General features: G+C 43.3%; 1 protein-coding gene across 3 annotated transcripts in view; it reads left to right on the forward strand.

Annotated features, from left to right (window-relative positions):
- The first annotated feature begins 3 nt into the window (after positions 1-3).
- The window catches only part of LOC311249020 (mediator of RNA polymerase II transcription subunit 13-like), an 83,934-nt gene continuing 63,881 nt past the window's right edge, over positions 4-20,056 (forward strand). For all 3 annotated transcript variants that reach the window (XM_084339681.1, XM_084339682.1, XM_084339683.1), the window contains exons 1-2: positions 4-473; positions 19,203-19,440. In XM_084339681.1, the coding sequence (XP_084195807.1) occupies positions 402-473; positions 19,203-19,440 (310 nt within the window). In that variant the 5' untranslated portion in view covers positions 4-401. The remainder of the gene's footprint in view (positions 474-19,202; positions 19,441-20,056) is intronic.

Here is a 20,056-nt window from a genome sequence, read left to right on the forward strand (position 1 = left end):
TCTCCAGATGGATTATGCTCATTTAATGATGAAACTATCAGCGGAAAAGACTGATATGGAAACAGGCTGATCTTCCTGTGTGTGTGCGCGCTGTGGATTGAAATGGATACGCTTCTCTGCTCTCCGCCTTTGACAATGATCACATTTGGGATCTGCCTGACCTGGATTGTAACCATGTTTTGATCCACGCACACGCTTCGGATTTACATTACAACACTATATCCCGCTGTGTGACGGGGAGGGCTTTTATATGGATGCGTTCTGCACTTCTTTCTGAATACGCCCATTCCTCTATTATCTGGACCTAAAGCCGTGCTCGATTTGTCAGCCCTGCTCGGTGTTTTGATACCGATGTAGGATTTCGACATGCCCAGCGCTGACGACCCCAACGGCGGACGATTATGACTACAACAGCGAATTGGGTGGCTAACGGGGCAAGCCTTGAGGACTGCCACTCCAACATCTTCTCTCTGGTACAGTATCAATAAATCATGCATCTGTTCACACACACACACACACACACACACACACACACACACACACACACACACACACACACGCACGAGCCAGTGGCGATCGACAAGTCATAAGACAAGTGGGAGGCACGCGTAACTGTGTGTCTGCCGTGCAAAGGTGAACCAATTGCTGATGTTGTTATTAGGTAATCATTACCGAGGGTAAAAGGCACCGTGTTCCACCTCTGAGCCTGTTATAATAAGACATCTCAGCCCAGAGGCTTAGACCAACACGATCCAAGACGAATAACTCCACTTAAAAACGCTTAAAACGCAATTTGCAAACGCTACTAAAACAATCCGACCGCTTATTTTGGCGTCCGTTTGCAGTTTTGCCTGCTCGGGTTCAGCAGATAAACAATAGATAAACACAGTCTGCTTTCTGGCCATGATCCTCCTCCCCTTTTAAATAATCATTTCTCTGGAAATGTAGCTGGAACTCTGTTGCATTGCCAAGCAACTAACTTGGAAAGAAGGCGTACTGCTGTAACCCCTCTGTTAAAGGGCCACTGTGTCGTTTTTTAGGAACTCAGAATTTGAGTGTTTACAATATTAATGAGGTACTGATGCAAACTCAGATTATCATTTGTTTTTGTCCCACGACAGAGTAAACAAGCTGTTGTCAGAGAAAAATCATGTTCGAAAGATAGAAAGGTGGCGGGGTCCGCCACATATAAACAAAGTGAAACAGTGTGAAACTGTGTTGTCCTTTAAAGGAATGCTGTGTCGTTTTGGAGAAGAAATTCAACAGATTTTTTTATATTAACAATCTTAATGAGGTTATGATACAAACTCAGAAGTATGAATCTTTTCCATAACTGAATAAACAGGCTGTTCCCAGAGGAAAATAAGGTCCCAGAACACTGTTTGAAGCTACAAAGGTGGCAGGGTCCGCCAAATATAAACAAAGTCAAACAGTATGAAACTGTGTTGTCCTTTAAAGGAACACTGTGTAGTTTTGGAGAAGAAAGTCAAACCCAGAAAGGTAATATTCACAATATTAATGAGGTAATAATACAAACTCAGAAATATATATTTGTTCCTTAACTGAATAAACAAGCTGTTCTCAGAGGAAAATCATGTTTGAAGCTAGAAGGGTGGCAGGGTCCGCCACATATAAACAAAGTAAAACAGTTTGAAACTGTGTTGTTCTTTAAGGTCAGTTTGTTTATTCAGTTTATTCAGTCATGAAAACAAAGAGAGTTTGTTTATTTATTTTTTTTGCTTAGTCAGTGAAGATCTTTCTCTTCTGGTTAAGATCTCTTCCCCAAAACTACATAGCTCTCATGATATTTCTAAAGCCAGATATCGTCAGCGAACGATCCCCTCACGTGTTGTTGTTGATTCACAAAAGTGGCTCGCGAGGTTGTAAATCTGAAGATTAGGGAAGGTTGTTAAGATTTTGACAGACAGCGTGAATCAAGCACACAGGCAGCGGAAGCAACACTTTCACACTCAGTTCGTGTGAAAATAAAGGGGTTTTTGACTCCACGGGCGGTGTCATCTCTGCGCTGGTTTTCGAGGGTGGAGGAGATGTGAGCCGTGTGTGTTTTCACAGTTTTCATCCTGCAATCAGCGAGTTAACTGTCCTACTACAACAGGCAGCCAAGTGGAAAGGCATGCAGTAGCCTGAGCTCAGGCATAGGGCTGCTGAGAACCACAACAGCATAGGGGTCCTAAGGGCTTTTTAGGTGATCATGCTGGATGGCCACTGTTTCACTACACACGCCACATGCTTTGAGTTTCAATTGTTTTTTTGTTCGCCAGAGAGGAGAAACAAACTTTGTAGTTGTTGCGTAAATCTCTGAAATTTCAAACAAAGCTCTGGTAGCTTTTCCTTCTCGTGTAGTTCTGTGACTGCAAAGGGAGCGAGCAGGGAGAAGAAGGGATTCAAAATAATATCTTAAGCCGTTCAAAAGCATCTTGTTTGAATTCACTGACGCCGAAAACAAACGCACCGGCGCTCCAGTATCACACGTCTTAAATTCACTCAGTCTGACAAGCAGCAGTCGAAAACAGTGATTACGTCCCCGTCAGCTTCTCGGTCGAGGTTATTCCCTCGCGGAAAAGGCTTTCATTCACTCTGCCGTGGCGTTGTTGGCCATCGTGCGGGCCCTGTGTGAACATCCCTTTCAAACTGAAGCGGGTAAAGAGACCATCCATCAGCCGGCTTGTTGAGAATATTTATGACTGGCTGGTGCCACAGCGGTTGCTCACTGGCAGGGCTCCTACAGGGAAGTCCGAGACAGAACAAAACAGCAATGACATACCGAGTATCCCGGTTAGAGGGTGGGACTGAGACAAAGAGACAGACAGAGGCATGCAGATTGTATCCTGCTGTTGAAACTGAGACATGGCTGCGTGATAAGCTCGAGAAGAAGTGAAAGTGAGCGAGTCTCATCAGGTGCGAGTATTGATCCAGCCAAAGAAGACGCCGAGAAATCCTGCTCCGTTATGCATTTGACCTATCGTTCAGTGCTGCAACTATCTGCTGATGAATTGTTTAGTTAATCACAGAGAATTACTAGACAGCAATTTTGATAATGTGTAAATAATTGGAGATTTCCAGCTCATCAAATATGAGGATTTCCTGCTTTTGTCTGTGTTGTTATTTTAATGAAATACCTTTTGGAGGTTCTGCTAGTTTTTCCAGCAAGTTTCAGATGTCAGCTTTGTCTCCAGGAAGCTGAGATGGGTATTTTTCACAATTTTCTGCTCGGGCTGGGTGATACGGCCTCAAAAAAACACTGTGGGGGTTGCCCCAGTAGCTCCATTGGTAGAGCATGTGTCCCATGTGCAGCACAAACAAACTGTAATACAGTGCTTAAAACCAGGAAAGGACACACTTATGCTATATCACGATATAACAATATCCAACATCTAAGATATCAGGGCTCCAGGGTGTGACTATTTTGGTTGCACATGCTCCCAAAAAAGTGCGGCTGGTTTGCACCAGTGTGCCCGAAAACTCGTTATAGTCATTTAGTTTATATTTAAACATGTGATGTTATCTCACTTTCTTTGATTTAATGAAGAAACAGATGCGTTTGCACCTTTATTCCCCTTTACAAATGAATATTCAGTGTATAATCAGGTGCACCCAAATTATGACCTGGTGCACCTGAATGAAAAAGTCAGGCGCACTAGTGCAACTGCTTTGAAAAGTTATACAATCTCGTATCATGATAACGATGTGTTATCAGTACATTCCCCTGCCCTATTTTCTGCCATTTTATAGACTACAAAATGGATCAATCAATCCGTAACATACACAATGATAATATTATTAGCTCCAAGCCAAAAAGACATGAATGTAACCGCTAAGGTGGGATATTTCTTAACCTTTCCCTCCAGGTCATATTAGCTTACATAAAGGTCTTGTGGCTAACCAGTGAGCGCTCTGGTCTGACAGCCTGTTAAACAGCATTCCAACATGCACTAACCTCGTCCCTCACACTGATTTACTGCCTGTTATAGCAACCGGCATCAATAAAAAAGTACCTTAGAAAGCGTGAGTGCCCTGTACTGTGGGACTTTATGGGGGCGCAGCGGATCAATGTCACACACTCGCGATCGCCGCGATCACACACACACACACAACCCACAAAACAACTGTCTCGTCTGCCGGCTGATCATCCGCCTGTGACAGAGAGCAAACGAGACCCTTGTACAGCGGGAGAGAGAAGGATCCGAGCTGGTGAGCTAAGAGGAGGGAAGGGTGGAGGACGAGAGGAGAAACAGAGGAATGTTTTCAGCGAGAGAGAGAGAGCGACTGAAGGTCTGCAGCGGAATCTGTTTTCATTTTAGGAAAGTATTATGACTGATGTGCATTTCCTGACTGCTAGCCTCAGCCTATTTGAGAGAGAGAGAGAGAAGCTGAGAGTGAAGGAGTGAGACAGAGAGCGAGGGAGAAAATTAAAGGGGGGGAGGAATGTAATGAGAGAGAGAGAGAGAGAGAGAGAGAGGGAGAGAGAAAACAGTCATCTTTCTGTGGACTGGGCAGGTTTCTTCTGACACTGACTCGAGCCAGTGTCCCTGAGCCTGAATATGAAATGCAAGGAGAGAGACAGTAAAGAGCCTCACGACACAGGAAGCCTCAGTGTGTGCGCCTGTGTGTGTGTGCGTGCGTTTGTGTGTTTGTGTGTGCATTGTAAACACTGAAAACCATCCCAGACTCGGGAGACAAACTTCAAACACCCATCATATTACACACACACACATTCACAAACACCAACAACACGGAGAGAGGGGAAAAAAATAAACACCCACATGCTCACACAAACATATGTATCACAAATGCAACACACATGCACACACTAAATCCTCCACCCACGCTCACATGCACACACACACACACACACACACACCCCCTGCATGTTTTATCGCCTTTATATGAGAATGCATCACATATCCCAAGGACGCACGCTTGTACAAACATAGGTAGGATGCAGAGACCTTAATTAAAGGACTTCCTGTGTCCCCTCGACAGCGAATGCAACACTGGTAATTAAGTGTCCTCAAGTGCAGGTCTAATGTGATCAACTAAGAGGTGCTCATTAGCCAAACTGTATTCCAATAGAGATCTCTTGCATGTATAATAATAATGATGCCGCTGTCTGGCATGGAAATAAAGTGCTAAGAGATGAGGCAGAGGGAATACCATTAACAGCAGTGTCTTGATTTATGGCAGGTGAGTGGCCGTGCCTTGTAAGAAGAAGCAGGTAATCAGGGATGGTGCCTTTTTAATATAGACTGTTTGCGTTTCCTCGTTATTAATGGCGGTGCGCGGCGAGGATGCTGGGGGATGAGGAAGAGGCAGGGGTGCGATGAAGTGCGTGTCGTGATCTGCTGAGCCAAAGAATCGGTCAAGCTGGAGTTTGTACAAGGCCGGGTACCGCTTGGACGCCAGCGCCACTACGATACCTCAGTGTAGGAGCCACAACAATATTATCTTCACCGTCTTACTTTGATAAATCTAAACTTTTTCCTTATTAAAAACTTTAATTATTTAACAAAAGACGCTAAAGTTCTCGTATCTTAAGTCTAAACTGAACAATTAATCACCGCTAGTTCTGTCTGATATATTGCCCATTTGTTGGTGTTGTGCTGCGAGGACTTATTTTTCTTTCTCAGTATTATTAATTGACAGGTACATTTGTCAACTCTTAAATGTTTCGAGCACAATACTTTAATTTGTGTTAATAATAGCATTTTAAACACATGTATGTTAGATTATTGTGTGACTGAGAAACTTAACAGTTAAAAATAATAGTTAATAAAGGCCTAGAGTTTCTTATCCAAGAATTTATCACAAACAGGGAGAAAAAGTGAATTATCTTGGGGACTATTTTCAGCTGCGGATTTATATACGTATGTACATTGTACAGAAGATTGGCTCTAGTCAGTGGTGTGGCTCATTGATGTGTTATTGAACCACAGTGGAGGTCTGAGCCACGGAGGAATAAGTTACACATGTACTTGATGTTAGCAGGATCAATTTATTGTTGTTCATGGTCTTATTATTTGTTGACCATAAGAAGAACATAGATTATCAGCAGACATTTGTCCTTTAAAGCAGGAATATGTGATAAAACAGTTGTAGTAAATGTACTATGAATAAATAATAATTGTGAATAATATTATTGAGTGTATATCTAGAGCTGCTCTATATGAAAAGTGCATCGATATAACGTCTGTCATGATTGAGCGCTATATAAATAAACTGAATTGAATTAAACCAGACCAGGCGCACGATGTGAGCCGCTGGTTCTTGACAGTGACATTATCAAAGTGTTGTTTATATTGAGATGTCTGAGGATGACATTGAAGCCGTGGCGGCGTCCTCTTACACAAGCAGGGGATCAGTCGAGGTTTCCAAGGCATCACCCCACCACCCAGTCTTCTGCTGCGTGCCCTACGGCGCAGCTCCATCTGGTTGCTTCTCACTCAACAGTCCACCCCCTATGCCCAACCTGTGCTTTTGGCTCTGCTTGCTTGCAATTTTGACAGCTAGAACTGGCTTCACCTTGAGTCTGTGTGTGGCGCCTCCCACTAATCTGCCCATGTCACTGCTGTGGGAATCTCTTGTCATCGCAATAGGACTCAACCCGGCAGCGGCCCACCTGTGTGAACATGGCATTGACACAGACATGCGGCTTCCTCACGCAGTTTGCCGCCATAACAAAACGTTTTGTGAACCAGCGTTGTTATCCACTGACAGAGAAAGGGCAGGGTCCGGACTGGGAACAGGAAGACAGGGTTCCTCCTCGCTCGTGTTTTTACTACACATCTCTTTTCTGTTAAATTCTCCTGAGTGTAGTCATGGATCTTATCTGAGCAGTCGGCTTGTCAGGGCGCTGCCACAGAGGTGAAGAACGGTTCAAAGACGGACAGGGAGGGAGGGAGGGAGGGAGAAACCACCGCTGGTCCCGGAGCTGGAAGTGGGACGGGATGGGCAGGAGTATTTTGGAGCATGGTGGCTTGAGTGTGAAATATGTAAGCCCTGCAGTGCCAGCTGTGTGCTATTCTCGGCGCCCACTGGTTGTTCCTGCATGTGTGCTGGGCGACAGAAGGCTGAGTGGGAAAGGAGGATTGGTAGGAATGAGCAGTAGCTGGTGCCATCGGGTGCTTGTGATAGCTGGAAAGTTAGCCAGTTAGCTGGCACACTGATAGACCACTAGATTAACATTAACCACATCATTGTGACAGTGTTGCTGGCGGCTGCTGCTGTTTTTTATCCTGAATGTTTGTGGTGGAAGAAGAATTCAGTAGCTCCTTGTGCAAATACTCCATTATAAGTAGTCCTCTTATACAAGTAAAAGTACAATAACAACATGGGATATCTGTTGGTTTACATCCCGTGGGATGAAACTTAACGCAAAGACTTGATAAGATAAGATAAGATAAGATAAGATAAGATAAGATAAGATAAGCCTTTATTGATCCCCAGAGGGGAAATTCAGGCGTTGCAGCTGCACAAGTACAAAGAATGACAAGTAAAAAAAATAATAAGAAGTATAGAATAAGAATTGAAACTATAAAATTAAAATGAGAGCAGTGTACATAAACCAACCCACGACCAGAGTCGCGGTGAATATTAAATAGTGAAGTACCGTCTTAGGCAAAGTGAGAAAGAAGCAGTAAAGAAGTTACTGAAAAGTAATCATGAGCTCTAGTTGTTGATTTGCAGATTGGCACAACATCGAAATACTCAAGTACAGCACAAGTGCCTCAGAACTGTACTTAAACACAGTACCTGAGTAAATGTACTTAGCTGCTGAATGTACGTGTTCTGTCTCATACATGCTGATAACGCTTTTCCTCCACACGCTTCTGTTTTCCCTCATGGATTAAACACCACTTTCCTCCAATCTATTACATCTCAGATGTGCCTCGCCTCTGGTCTGAACCCAAATTCTGACGCCTGCTGTCTGATGTCTGTCTACAACCCGTGTTTAATGATGCCGCCGCTCCGTGTGCCATCACACGGGAGTCCATGGCTCTGTCTCGTGGGAATCTGTCTGCGGTCTCTCTGCCCGACTGCAGACACCTTGACAAAGAGAATTTTTTTAAAGGGAGATACTGGCCCTGCTTGTAACTGGGCAAATATTTTCTGCAAGCCAGACAGCTTTGCCAATATCATGGTTGGCTGGGATTCAATTGCAGTTAGAGCACACTTTAGGTTAAAGGGTGCGCAAAACAAGGGGAGAGAGAAAACATTAATGTCTGCTGTGCTGTTGCAAATTCTAATTATCATGTGATCATGTTCCATTGAGAGATTATCTGCAACCAATCAGACGGGTACTTGATGAGAACAAACACATTATGTGCAGACTGTTGATTCACAGCCATTTGTGGTGCATTGATTCTCCCTGCGCTGCCAAGCGGCGCTCCCTCTCATCTTGAATTAGGCAGACACCCATGATTTTTCAGATGCTAATGAAAATTTGTACAGCTCAATTTCAGTCCTGGCTTGCCTCATAGAATAAACGGACTTTCCAGTAGAAGACACAAAAGGCTTGTTGGAGTGTTTACCAGGCGTGACTGAGGGAGCATGGGGTGTTTAGGCAGGGTGGCGTTAGCGAAGGTATGAACGTGCCATGGTGGCATTGTGTCTGCTGCAAAGAGTGAATGGACAGGAGAGGAGCGCTCGACTGGGATTACATAAGGCTGTGTGTGTGTTTGTGTGTGTTGAGCGTGTTTCTGGATTTCTAGTGTTAAAGCTCTGATTGGCCGCCACTCCCACTTAGTAAGCAAACTAAAGATTACAGCCAGCAGCCAGGTGAGTTTGCGGGTTCAAACCTGTTCGGCTGTGACCTACAGTGAAGTTAATGGCCCGGCCTTGCCTACGACCTGCACACACACACGCACGCACACACACACACACACACAGTGCTTTCCAGTTTTTCCTCCTTTGTATATTTTGTTTATCTGGTGTGTAATGAAACAAGGAAAAGTCATGCTGACTTATGCAGCGCTGTCATTTTATCTGAAACGGCATCCCTGCGGAAAGAATCAATGCAGGAAATTACAAGCCAAATGAGATATTTTTCATACCGCTTATGCTCCATTTGCCCAATTTCAGGAACAATCACACTATTAACTACTTGTAGGCATTTCACAAGCCTCCATGCAGTGCTAATTGTACAATTACTGGCGCTGAATCCTCTCATTCTCTCGCTAAAGGAACTCAGTGAGTAATCTTAGACTGCGATGTCAGTGTCTTGCTTCTGGTAATCCCAGGACTTTCCTGACGCATGCATGACGTGCTCGATAATATCTGCGGCCAAATTTGAGTTTATGAATTCCAGCTGTAGGGGAGCAGATGGAGGTGTAGTTCTGACGTACAGTACAAGTCCACAGAAATGTTGTATTTTCACTGTAACCCAGGAGACAGAAATCTCAAAAATTTAATACCTTGCCGAATTCCTATATATGTTGTATGTTGCCTAGCAACTGTTTTTACTTTTCTCCCTCTGTCCTCTGTTTTTTCTTCTTTGTGATTCTCAGTTTTTCTGTCTTTGTCTGTGCCTCGCGCTGGTTTCTCCCTCCCTGTGGCTTGTCACGGTTAATTAAGTTACACCAGAGACACTAGTAAAGCAGAGACTGGTTTATTTATCTGCACGTTAATTATTTAGACTAAGCAGGGCCGCTGCTTTAGCCCGTCCCTTAATGCTTTCAAAGCAGCACTGACGCCGCAGCTTTGTGTTGTTTTATTTGCCAAATGGCTGGGGATCTAGTCAGCCCTTTTAGATGCGGCAGCGCCTCTGTACACAATCTCTCGCTGTCCTTATTGGTCTTCCACTGCCGGCGCCTCCTGCCTCTCTTTGTGTCAGGTGAGAAGTCACGGCTTGATGGAGGCTTTCTGCCGCGTGATTGGCAGGTCTATCCGTCACTCAGCCCTGGGGACTCTCACTGCTCTAATTAGGTCGCTTGGCTTGCTCACCTCCCAGGGCTGGATGCTACAGCAGAACACAGATCAAATGACGGTCCCTTGTTTTGTAGAGGCTTGTAAAGGTGGCGGCAGAAGGCAGAGGAAAAGCATCTGTTTAATGTCTGCGGCCCCAGAGGCCTTCTTCCTACACCTGTTTGGCGCTTTTGTGTCGCTCTCGCTCGCTCACGAGTGCAGTAATGTGCATCGCTCTTCATTTGTGGTGCAAAATGCCAGAGGGGAGCGCGACTCCTTGTGGGTTAATTTGATTTCAGTGGGTTAATTGATGAAGGGGGAGTCGTTGCCTGTTCCGATTTCTGCCACTTGCTTTTCTAACTGGTGCCTTCTCACCGCTGACTTAGCACACAGCCACTCAACCTTCATTGTCTTTGTCCAAATGTGTTTTTTTGCACTTGCTTATTCAGGTTCGACTGCAGTATGCCAGCTGTGATGCTTTCAACAAAAATTGTGTCATTAAAGTTTCAATCCTGTAGTTAGTTAGTTAGTTAGTACATCCGTGTTACTGATGATTATTTATCAGATCTCAGTGTGTTAATATTTTGTGAGAGCACCAATAATCATCCCTACAGTATTGTTGCAATATCAATATCGAGGCATTTAAGCGATACGTTTGATTTTGTTCCTCAGTCCTATATTTATGAAGTGCTTTTGGATTGGATGCATATATTTTTACCTGCGCTTAGGTAAACAATTTGAGGCGAGCGTGGGAAAAAGGAGAACTATAATATTGAGAAGTAAATACAGAATTTAAATACATTGTATGATTGTCGGTGAAAAAATTAGGGCTTCTCAAAACTCAGACCCTGTACACACCTCGTGCTATGAAGTATACTATACATTATGTGTTATGTTGAATCCAAAGTGTAGCTGGAGAGCCATGACAGCGATCCTCTCCACAGATAAGTGTTTTGATGCAACTTATTTCCCTGTTGTTGACATCAGACGTAAACTGCTGGAGACAATGAAAGAGTCTTGTTGCTGCTGCTGAGTTCATGCATTAACGTTACAGCTGAGAATTTGCTATCAGCTCCTAAATCGCAGGTACATAATGTGACTTGTTTTTCCACTTAAAAGTTTCTACAACTATATATATGTAATTGTAAGAATATGTCTGAGTCCTTCAAATGTGAGTATATTTTTGGTTGGGCGAGTAAATCTCGTAAGGCTCTCCACCGTACTGGAAATTAAAAATTTGTATCCAAATTGTCACGTGAAAAACAACTATGCAGAAAGTCTCTGTCGCGTGTTGGCATTTATCTCTACAGATGTATCTGTGCTTATCTCCTGTGCTGTCTGTCTGTCTGGCAGAGTTTGACACTCATGGTGCATTCAGGTGCACATCAAAAACTCAGGAATCTATACTCTATATACTGCAACTATGTTTAAACACATAGTTGCATCTGTTATCACTTTATTGTTCTTTCACTGCAGCGCTGCTAAAATATTGACATCTCATTCATTTCTACATAGGAAGATTTTTAAAATTCTATTTCAAAACATTTTATCAAATTGTTTTCAGCAAACTCGACCGTAATTTTTGTACAACAGCTCCAAAAGTTGCCTATCTCTTACTGCAGCTTTGTTAAAATGAACGTGAGATATTAGAGATGTGACGTGAATTAATTGATTAGATATTATTTCGTTACTGTCAGTCGTTCCGGACCATTAAACTAAAATGCAATGCGGACCTTTGAGTAATAGGTTTGAGAGCCCCTGTCGTAAATAAAACCAAAACCGAGTTTGGTTTAATTAAAATCTGAAGGATTAACAGTGTTTCTGCTGAAACTTCAAATAAGTTGCATTGGGCCAATTCTCTCTAAGAGATTAAATTAACCCCTGTTCTTTGACATTGAATGAAAGAGAGACAGATAGTGTTGCATGTGTCTGATAAGACATCGAGTCTTATCTAAAGACTCGCAGGCATCACAAGCCATCTGAACACACCCCAAATATTGGCAGCTTGTCAAGTGTCTAAACAGATTTGACGTTGATGAGAAAGCTATGCCACTCTGACAGAATAAGTGTTTCACTTGTGCCAGAGTAGGTAAAACTGCTGATACAAGCCGTCTCTCAATTGCCTAAAGTGCCTCCTTTGTCAGACCATCAGACTGTGAGGCTCTTACACTGTTGTGAGATTCATAAAGAAGTGGCATCTCTCTTAGACGACGTCCTCGTGCGCTTTCTGTCAACTTTGACGGAGCGCTTGTACACCTCGATGCAAATGTTCACATCAGCTGCCATTCTGATGGAGAAGTGTGCTTAATAAAGCTCAAGCGTCTGCGTATAACAAGACTGAACATTTTGTTTTTCTTAACATCTTCTGTAAACAAACACATTCTTAGTGATTTATCTTTCAGTTTGCTTCATTTGTGCGTCAAATTAGTATTAATGCAGGTGTAGGTGCTGTATAAATACTGTCAGCATCAAAATGCTCAGAGAGTCACAGAGAAAAATATCCTGTATTCAGAAACTGTGCCTCACACACAGTCACCGCCCTCAGAGTGGCCGTGGTTGCAAAAATTGAATCTGCTCAGGCCCGTGAGAGCTGACCAATCAGAGCAGACTGGGCTTTTGGGGAGGGGGTTCTTAAAGAGACAGGAGCTAAAACGGAGCATTCAGACTGAGGGTGAAGAGGCACTGCAGCACTGGAGAGAATGAAAAAAATAATGTGTTTTTTGAAGATTAAAGGTTCAATATGTAAGAAATAAATCAACACTTCACTAATATTATCAACAGAAGTTTTGACATTATGACATTTATGTATTGTGCTGCAAAGCATGTTTAGCATGCTAGCCAGCTAGCCCCAGTTCAGATATTCTGTGCAGGCAGTGTGAACACCAACACTTCTCCCAAGCCTCTGAACTCCCAGTCGTGACTACTAGCTGCACAGCTCACTGAGCTAACTAGCTAACAGCAGTTACAGTTGGCAGCAGTTAGCGGTTACTTTGATATGCCGAGTATGAATTCAACAGATGGCAGATTCTTACAAATTACACCCAAAATACTGAACTTAAAAGTGAGCATAACCTTTAAAGGCATTTGTCATGAAAGTGAAAGTAAGCGCTTCACAAGAACAGAAACATGTTTAAATATGCTGTCATTGCATTCCTTTCTCAGCCCCAGGCAGCTGCAAAGCCTCGTGTGTGTGAAAAAGTGTGTAAAAGTGTGCCTGGGCGTTCTTGTAACACAAACATACATTCAGCTGCATGTTGGGAAGTTCAAGAGGTCCATTCAAAAGGTCCGTCAAGTTTTGGAGAAAGAACAGGAGGCGCAAAATATTTTCAGTCTGCAGAAGCATTCCTGCAAAGTGCATGTCAAGTGTGTTTTCCTCTCAGCTCTGCTATCTAAGTAACTGGGGTTTCCTCTGTATTGTGACGCTCCTGGGCTCAAACAGTGTGCAGTTTTATGTACTGTATGTGTCAGTCTGTTAGACCTGTGGTGTGGAAATTGAATCTCTGGAAATGAGATCCTCTTTTCTGTTAAAGTCAGGTGGTTTTATATCCACTATTTGCGGTTCAAGCAATGTATGTCAAAGATTAAAGTTCCGACTTCCATATTATCTTTTGATCACAAGCACATGTCTGGTGCACTGATGCACTGAGGTCGACCCCCCGGTTGGGATAACTCGGCTCAGTTCACCTTATTTTCAGGAAATGATTTCGAACTGTCTGGTTTTAGGTCAAGGTTCCTATTTAAAATCAATTTTCAAAGAATACAAAAAGATGTTAAAGAATCCATCCCACTGCAAGAAGAGGGATTTTAATAGACAAGTGAAGCGCAGTCTTCCACCTCCTGTGTGCGAACACAAAAATATTCTGGAAACACACTGTTAGCTGTTATCTTTCCTCTATTTACCAGACAAAAAGACGTAAAGAGTGGAATAACAAAAAAGACGGGAGGGAGAGCGCGAGATCCTCCTGGGTTTATTCAATAGGCATCCCTGACACTGAGAGAGCGCCGAGAGATGAGAGGGAGAGCGGAGACGAGAAAGATAATAGAGGTGAGAGTAAGGTCAAAGCTTTAGTCCGTCTTAGCAATGGAAGGAAAAAGCTCTTGTTTTTGGTCCCGTGCTCAATCAGAAATTGAACCGGCTAACCTGCAGAACAAGGGGCTTGGAGGAGTGTTGGCTCTATTGACAGTGAAACTCCATCCATTGACTTTTTTTACTCGACCCCTTCGCCTTTTTACCCCGCTGGTAGTTTTTTAAAAGAGACGGAGACGGCTGCCTAGAATAATCGTTGGTTTGCTCTTTCGTGCTCTGAAGGAAGGTGAGGAATTCATTTGATGCATATTCGCTCTGAACTTTGCCTGCTTTCTTGACGAACATGCATATAGATTCACTGCTGATAGCACAAAAGGATGAATGAGGGTAAAATCCTAACCTTACCTAAAATACAAATGCATTGTATACGTTATTCTCTGACTGGTTGCAGACGTGCACACAAAATCTTTTCTATCTACATAATCTAAGCCTGCACTTCAGTGCTTCCCCCCCAGCTCTTTTATGAAAGAACTACAGCAAAAATGATTAAAGGTTGTTTTTATTTGCGTGACAGGATTTTTCTCACAGCACTGATTTGTCACCAAAGTTGCAGAGATAATAGCTCGACAAGCTTGGCAGGCTTTCTCTGCCTTTTCCTATGTGTTACAAGTGATAATTTATTCATACAAATATAAGAATTTGCTTATTGTTAGCACTGGTGTAACTGGGACTTCAGAGGGCTGATTTAGAAATCGAAGCCTTGCTCAGCACGCACGCACACACTTGGGTGCATGTGCACATACATGACAGAAACACCCACTTTAACACACACAGATCTTAGCTGTCATCACTGAGAAATAACTGGACATCAGCCGGAAAATATGTCTGCCCCCTGATGCATGTCAGTGTTTTGGAGCACTTCTGGTCTGCACATCATCACAGCTGCCGTGTGTGTGATGTGTGTGTGTGTTTGTGTGTGTGCAGGCATGTGTTTGGATCAGCCTGGGAGCATGTGACTGTAGCCCTGTTCCTCTTCCTGCAACTGTGCCACAGCTAATCCTCCACAGGAGTTCAGCAGGGTGTTTGGGTAGTGCTTTACACATGGGCAACAAATACACATCACCTGTGTTTTGGGTTCGGAGAAGACTCCTGATAATCATAGCCTATGGTAGAACATTTCACTGGAAAATACAACATGGCTCTGGAAATATTATACCCTAAGCCATATATCCACACTAAAAAAGTTAATATATTTTGCCCTAAAGCACAAAATTGTGTTATTGTTACTGCAATTGAATGCTTGACCTTCACTGTGTAGAATGATGTACTATATGTGCAGTGTTGACACTACAAGGCTGTTTTTACATTCATTTGCTGAAGGCTGAACGTTTCTCTGTGCTCACCTCAAGTCTCAGCTAATGGTGTGTACCCATGGTCATGATCTTTTTGACATCAAACCTAGTTTGGAAGCTGAGAAACTGAAAGCCTCCAGTGCACACACACAAACTGAGAATAGCTGTATCAGTGAATTATTATAGTCCAGTAGTTTAATAGTTTTAAAGGTCTAGTGTGTAGGATTTAGTGGCATCTACTAACCAACTGAATGCTCCTCATCTATAAGGAGCAAGTACTCTTCTACGGAGTCCAACGTGTTGCAGCACCACGTTTCTACAGTAGCTGTAAGACGAGGGATGTTCAGTTGGTTGCACTCTGAAGACACACAGCCAGATGCTACTAAATCTTTAACATTTCATCTAGCGCCATATCAATGTGTTCAAAACCTTGGTTTATAGCTAAATACCTGCAAAACTAGAATGGCTCTCAGTAGAGCGCATGCCTCCCCTAAGGCCCAACAGTCCCCTTTAATTCAATCAAGGCTAATCCAATATCAAACTCGATACCACCCATAACTGCTTAACCATAATTTAAGCTGGATGACATTCCCATCAGCCTCAGTGCTAATTAGCAAATGCTTACAGGTTAAACCAAGGTGGTAGCATGGTAAAGACCATACCACTCTACAGCAGCATGCTAGTGTTGTCATTATGAGCATGTTAGCATACCCATGTTAGCATTTAGTTTAAATCACACAGCACAGCCTCACAAAGATGCTTGCGTGGCTCTAGAACTGTTCGCTTTATTTGTGGATAAAACATTTTAGACCGAGTCATCGTTGTAGCCAGTTAAGCTCACTTTCCGCCCGTTTTGCAGTTAGCAATCACCTCCCTCCTGTCTGTGTCACCACATGAACACAGAGCAGTGATCACCAGACATAGCAGCAAACAGGAGGATCAAAGTATATAGCTGGCAGGGATACCACAATACTAGAAAACGCATTTTTTCTTGTACTGTATATCCAGGGCAATGAGAGACGTCTGACCAAACTCTCTTACTGTGATTACTGTTGGAGTATAGAGCTATATAACACTTATTTTAATTAAAATATATCACAGCAGCTTTAACGTTCCAAGCGGAGTATTTTTATGTCTAAAACATGTCTGGAGGGGATCTCTGACAGTCAGTTCCTAGAGAGCATCTGCTGCCTTATTCAAAAACAACAACTGGTCCGTCTCTATTGTGAATACATTTTCTGACATTTCACTTCTCCTACACTCCGCTCTTGATTCAGTAGCGGCAGACAGCTGTGTCAGACAGTGGAGAAACTTTTGACATTGACTGGGAGTGACGAGGCAGTGCAAGCAGATGTCTTCCTCTCTGCTTTGGGAGAAACAGCATCCTTGACCCTGTCATGGCTAATTTTAGGGCTCGGCTTATCACAGCGCCAATGTTTATATCTCCCATTACACACACTGTCATTACAGGAGGGACATGCTTGTAATTATGGGTGCGTTCTGCAGTCAGGATGTTCCTGGGGGTCATGAGCATACCTCAGTGTGCACTCACGCATAAGATACAGCGTTGAGGTACTTGTACTTTACTTGAGTATTTATATTTTCTGCTACTTTATACGTCCACTCAACTGCATTTTGGAGGGAAATGCGCTTTTTAACCGCATTTATCTGATAACTTTAGTTACTTTGCAGATTGCATGTTTCATCAGAGCTAAAGCAACACATTTTAAAATGAATTTGTTTTATCTGCAATCAGACAAAAAACAAACAAAAAAACTGATTCTGATAATCAGAAAAATGCTGAATATCAGATCTGATAACTGACCAGGCCGATAACGCCAACGCTGATAACTCCTAAGCCAAATACATTTCATATCAGATACTTTAACACTTTTACTCAAGTACTTTTTGCACTGGCGACTTTCACTTTTCCTCGCATGACTTTTGGGTACTTTTTACAACACTATTGTATGCCGTAACACATGCTTTTGAGAAGATGCACAGACTTCCTCAAAAGCATGTTAGTTAGTTTTGATTTGGACACGTCCTTGCTGCCCCACACACACTGAAAATGCACGCTCGCTTCCTCTCGGCCCCTCTCTCTACAGCCATCAAAGCTGTGGAGCCTTTCTTTTCTTCATCCACTCAAAGACACTGCAGGCTTTAATTTTCTTTGAGCTGCTCCTTTCCACCTGTCTCCTGTGTTAAAATGGGTCAGTATTCTTTTTTTTTTTTTTCACCCTCTCTCAGCTGGTCTTGGATGTCTTGGTGCCTGAGCCAGTGTGCCAAACATGATCCTCACAGCTGGGTGAACACAGGAGAGAAGGGGAGGGCGACCCCCTCCACCCCCCCCACACGCCTGCCAAATCTCTGCCCTGTTCGACAATGCCTCTTATGCGCTCGACTCATTCATGCACAAATACAAACACGAGGACACAAACAGACATAAAACAAGTGTCCAAAGCACACATGAGCATCACGGGGTCGCTTATGCTTTCTGCTTGTTTAAAACATTAAAAACGTGTGTGTTTACTGCCTCTTTGGCTCTGCTAGAGGTAGAAGCCTCTTTTTACTGGCTCATCAGTAAATGCATCACGGCCAAGAGCCTCCAAGTCTGCAACAGGCAACATAAACACCTATCATCCCATTAGATTAAATGGAGAAGATGTCAGATGCTGGGCCAGGCTCCAACCATTGACCCCAACACTATTTCCTCCTCTCATGTCCGTCTCCTGCTCTTTGTAGCTGCCTCTACATTTCAGCGCTGTCTCTCCTGTAGTAGTTCATTCCCTGTATTTCACTCAAGGCCGTCCTCTCGCTGTCACTCTCCACTTCCTCTGCGATAGTCACAAACACTTTTATTGTGTCTTTACAGCGTCGACAGCAGCGAGTGAAAGTATCGGTTAGATAAGATTATAACAACACGGCCGACAGACGTTTAATAGTCATAGCTGTGTAAACAGGAAGTTAGTGAAAACTATAACATGATTGGACGGCGTCTGTGCAGTTACTGATTGAGTCAGCATTGTCAGTTGCTCTCTGTCATGTGAAAGAAATCTATACACCGAAGTACAGTGCTTCAGTGATCGGGCTGATGTTGATTGCAAAATGTAAAGGCTGTAGAATAATGTCACCATCTGCACTCAGACTGATTCAATGTCAACCTGGCTTAATTGGCAATACTGTGGAGGTTTCCAATAAGAGCAGTTACCTTTTCCTGCCTCGTCCATAGTATCACCTGTAGCTAAGCAACTGACTGGAGCATACAATCTGCTTCCTGTTTACGGCGCACGCATGCCCAGTGTATGCAAATGGCCATGAGATATGTGCTTCTAGGTGTTGGAGCATGTTAGGGGCGGGTCAGGGCGAATCATTATTGATAGATCGGCTGATTATTTTTCCAATGAATCAATTGATTGCTTGCTCTGTTAAAGCAACTAAATGTAACTTTCTGGAAAAGATGGTTGATTATTTAGTCTCTTCTCCAGGTCATCAAATACTGATGCTTTGGGTCAGCAACAAACAAGTTGTTGCTTTAGATGTCACAAAATAGACAAAAATATGGAAAATAGAGAAAAATGTTTACAACTATTTGCCAGAGCCCAGAACAACAGAACAAAACTCAAAAATACTCAAAATGGTTGGATTGGGGAAGCTTGAATAAATGAATATTTTGTGTTTTGCTTAAAAATGACAAAAACACTGAATGATTATCAAATGTGATTGTGGATTCATTTATCAGTGAATCAGCTAATTGTTTCAGCATTTAAATTACATTTAACCCAGTTTGAACTGATATTAATTTATTAGTTGCTGCACATAACAACAATGCTGTATTAATGATCTCAAGGCTGCTTAATGGACTGTAGCTATAATCAACTTTCTCCCTCTTCCTCTCCCAGGCGGAGTTGACGGGCATTAAATGGCGTTGCTACGGCTTCCGCAGCGGCGGGGAGTACGGGCCAGTGATCTCGGCCCCGGCCCAGGACGACCCGGTCCTGCGCAGCTTCATGCGCTGTGTGCAGGCCAACCTGCTGTGCGTATGGCGACGCAAGATCAAGCCCGACGCCAAGGAGCTGTGGATCTTCTGGTGGGGCGAGGAGCCCAACCTCTCCGACGTCATCCATCACGAGCTGGAAGGTGAGAGAGAGAGTGAGAGAGAGATGAAGGATGAGGCCGCTCTGTTCGATCCATCTCAATTATTTTTCCATCCCGTCGGGCTTCGCCTCAGCTTCCGTCGATGCTCTGAAAGTTTAGGTTAGAGGCTTGTACAGACTGTAACATTTTATGGTTGCTTTTTATTATGTTTCACTGGATTATACGGCCTGAAGAATGACTACGTGGAATATCGTTGCGGTTTTAGCAGATTTTTTATGTCAGAGTGACTGAAGAGTAGTGAAATATATGTTGTGTTTTACAGCTAGATGTACGACATGAATCCGAGCTTTATGGTGCGACATCAGGCTTGTATGTTACACATGAGCTGAATTGTCTCAACATAGAGTGGGCTTCAGTATTATGTAAATTCAAGCTGTTTATTTTGCTGCAGAGGCAAGCTGTGTGCTGTTTGTTTAAAGATGTGGAGGGGGCATTGATCTGCTTTGTGTGGAGTCGTCCTATATTTGAGCCTCATATAGCGCATATCTGAAATGTGTTTGCTTTGCAGCGCAAGTGTTTACACGCCGCTTCAGGACTATCACTATGATGAAGCACACGGCGACGGAGCGGCTTTTTCTTGCCGGTGTTTACAGTGTAT

The sequence above is a fragment of the Pagrus pagrus genome (assembly GCF_965226575.1).
Source record: "Pagrus pagrus genome assembly, chromosome: 19".
NCBI classification, from domain to species: domain Eukaryota; kingdom Metazoa; phylum Chordata; class Actinopteri; order Spariformes; family Sparidae; genus Pagrus; species Pagrus pagrus.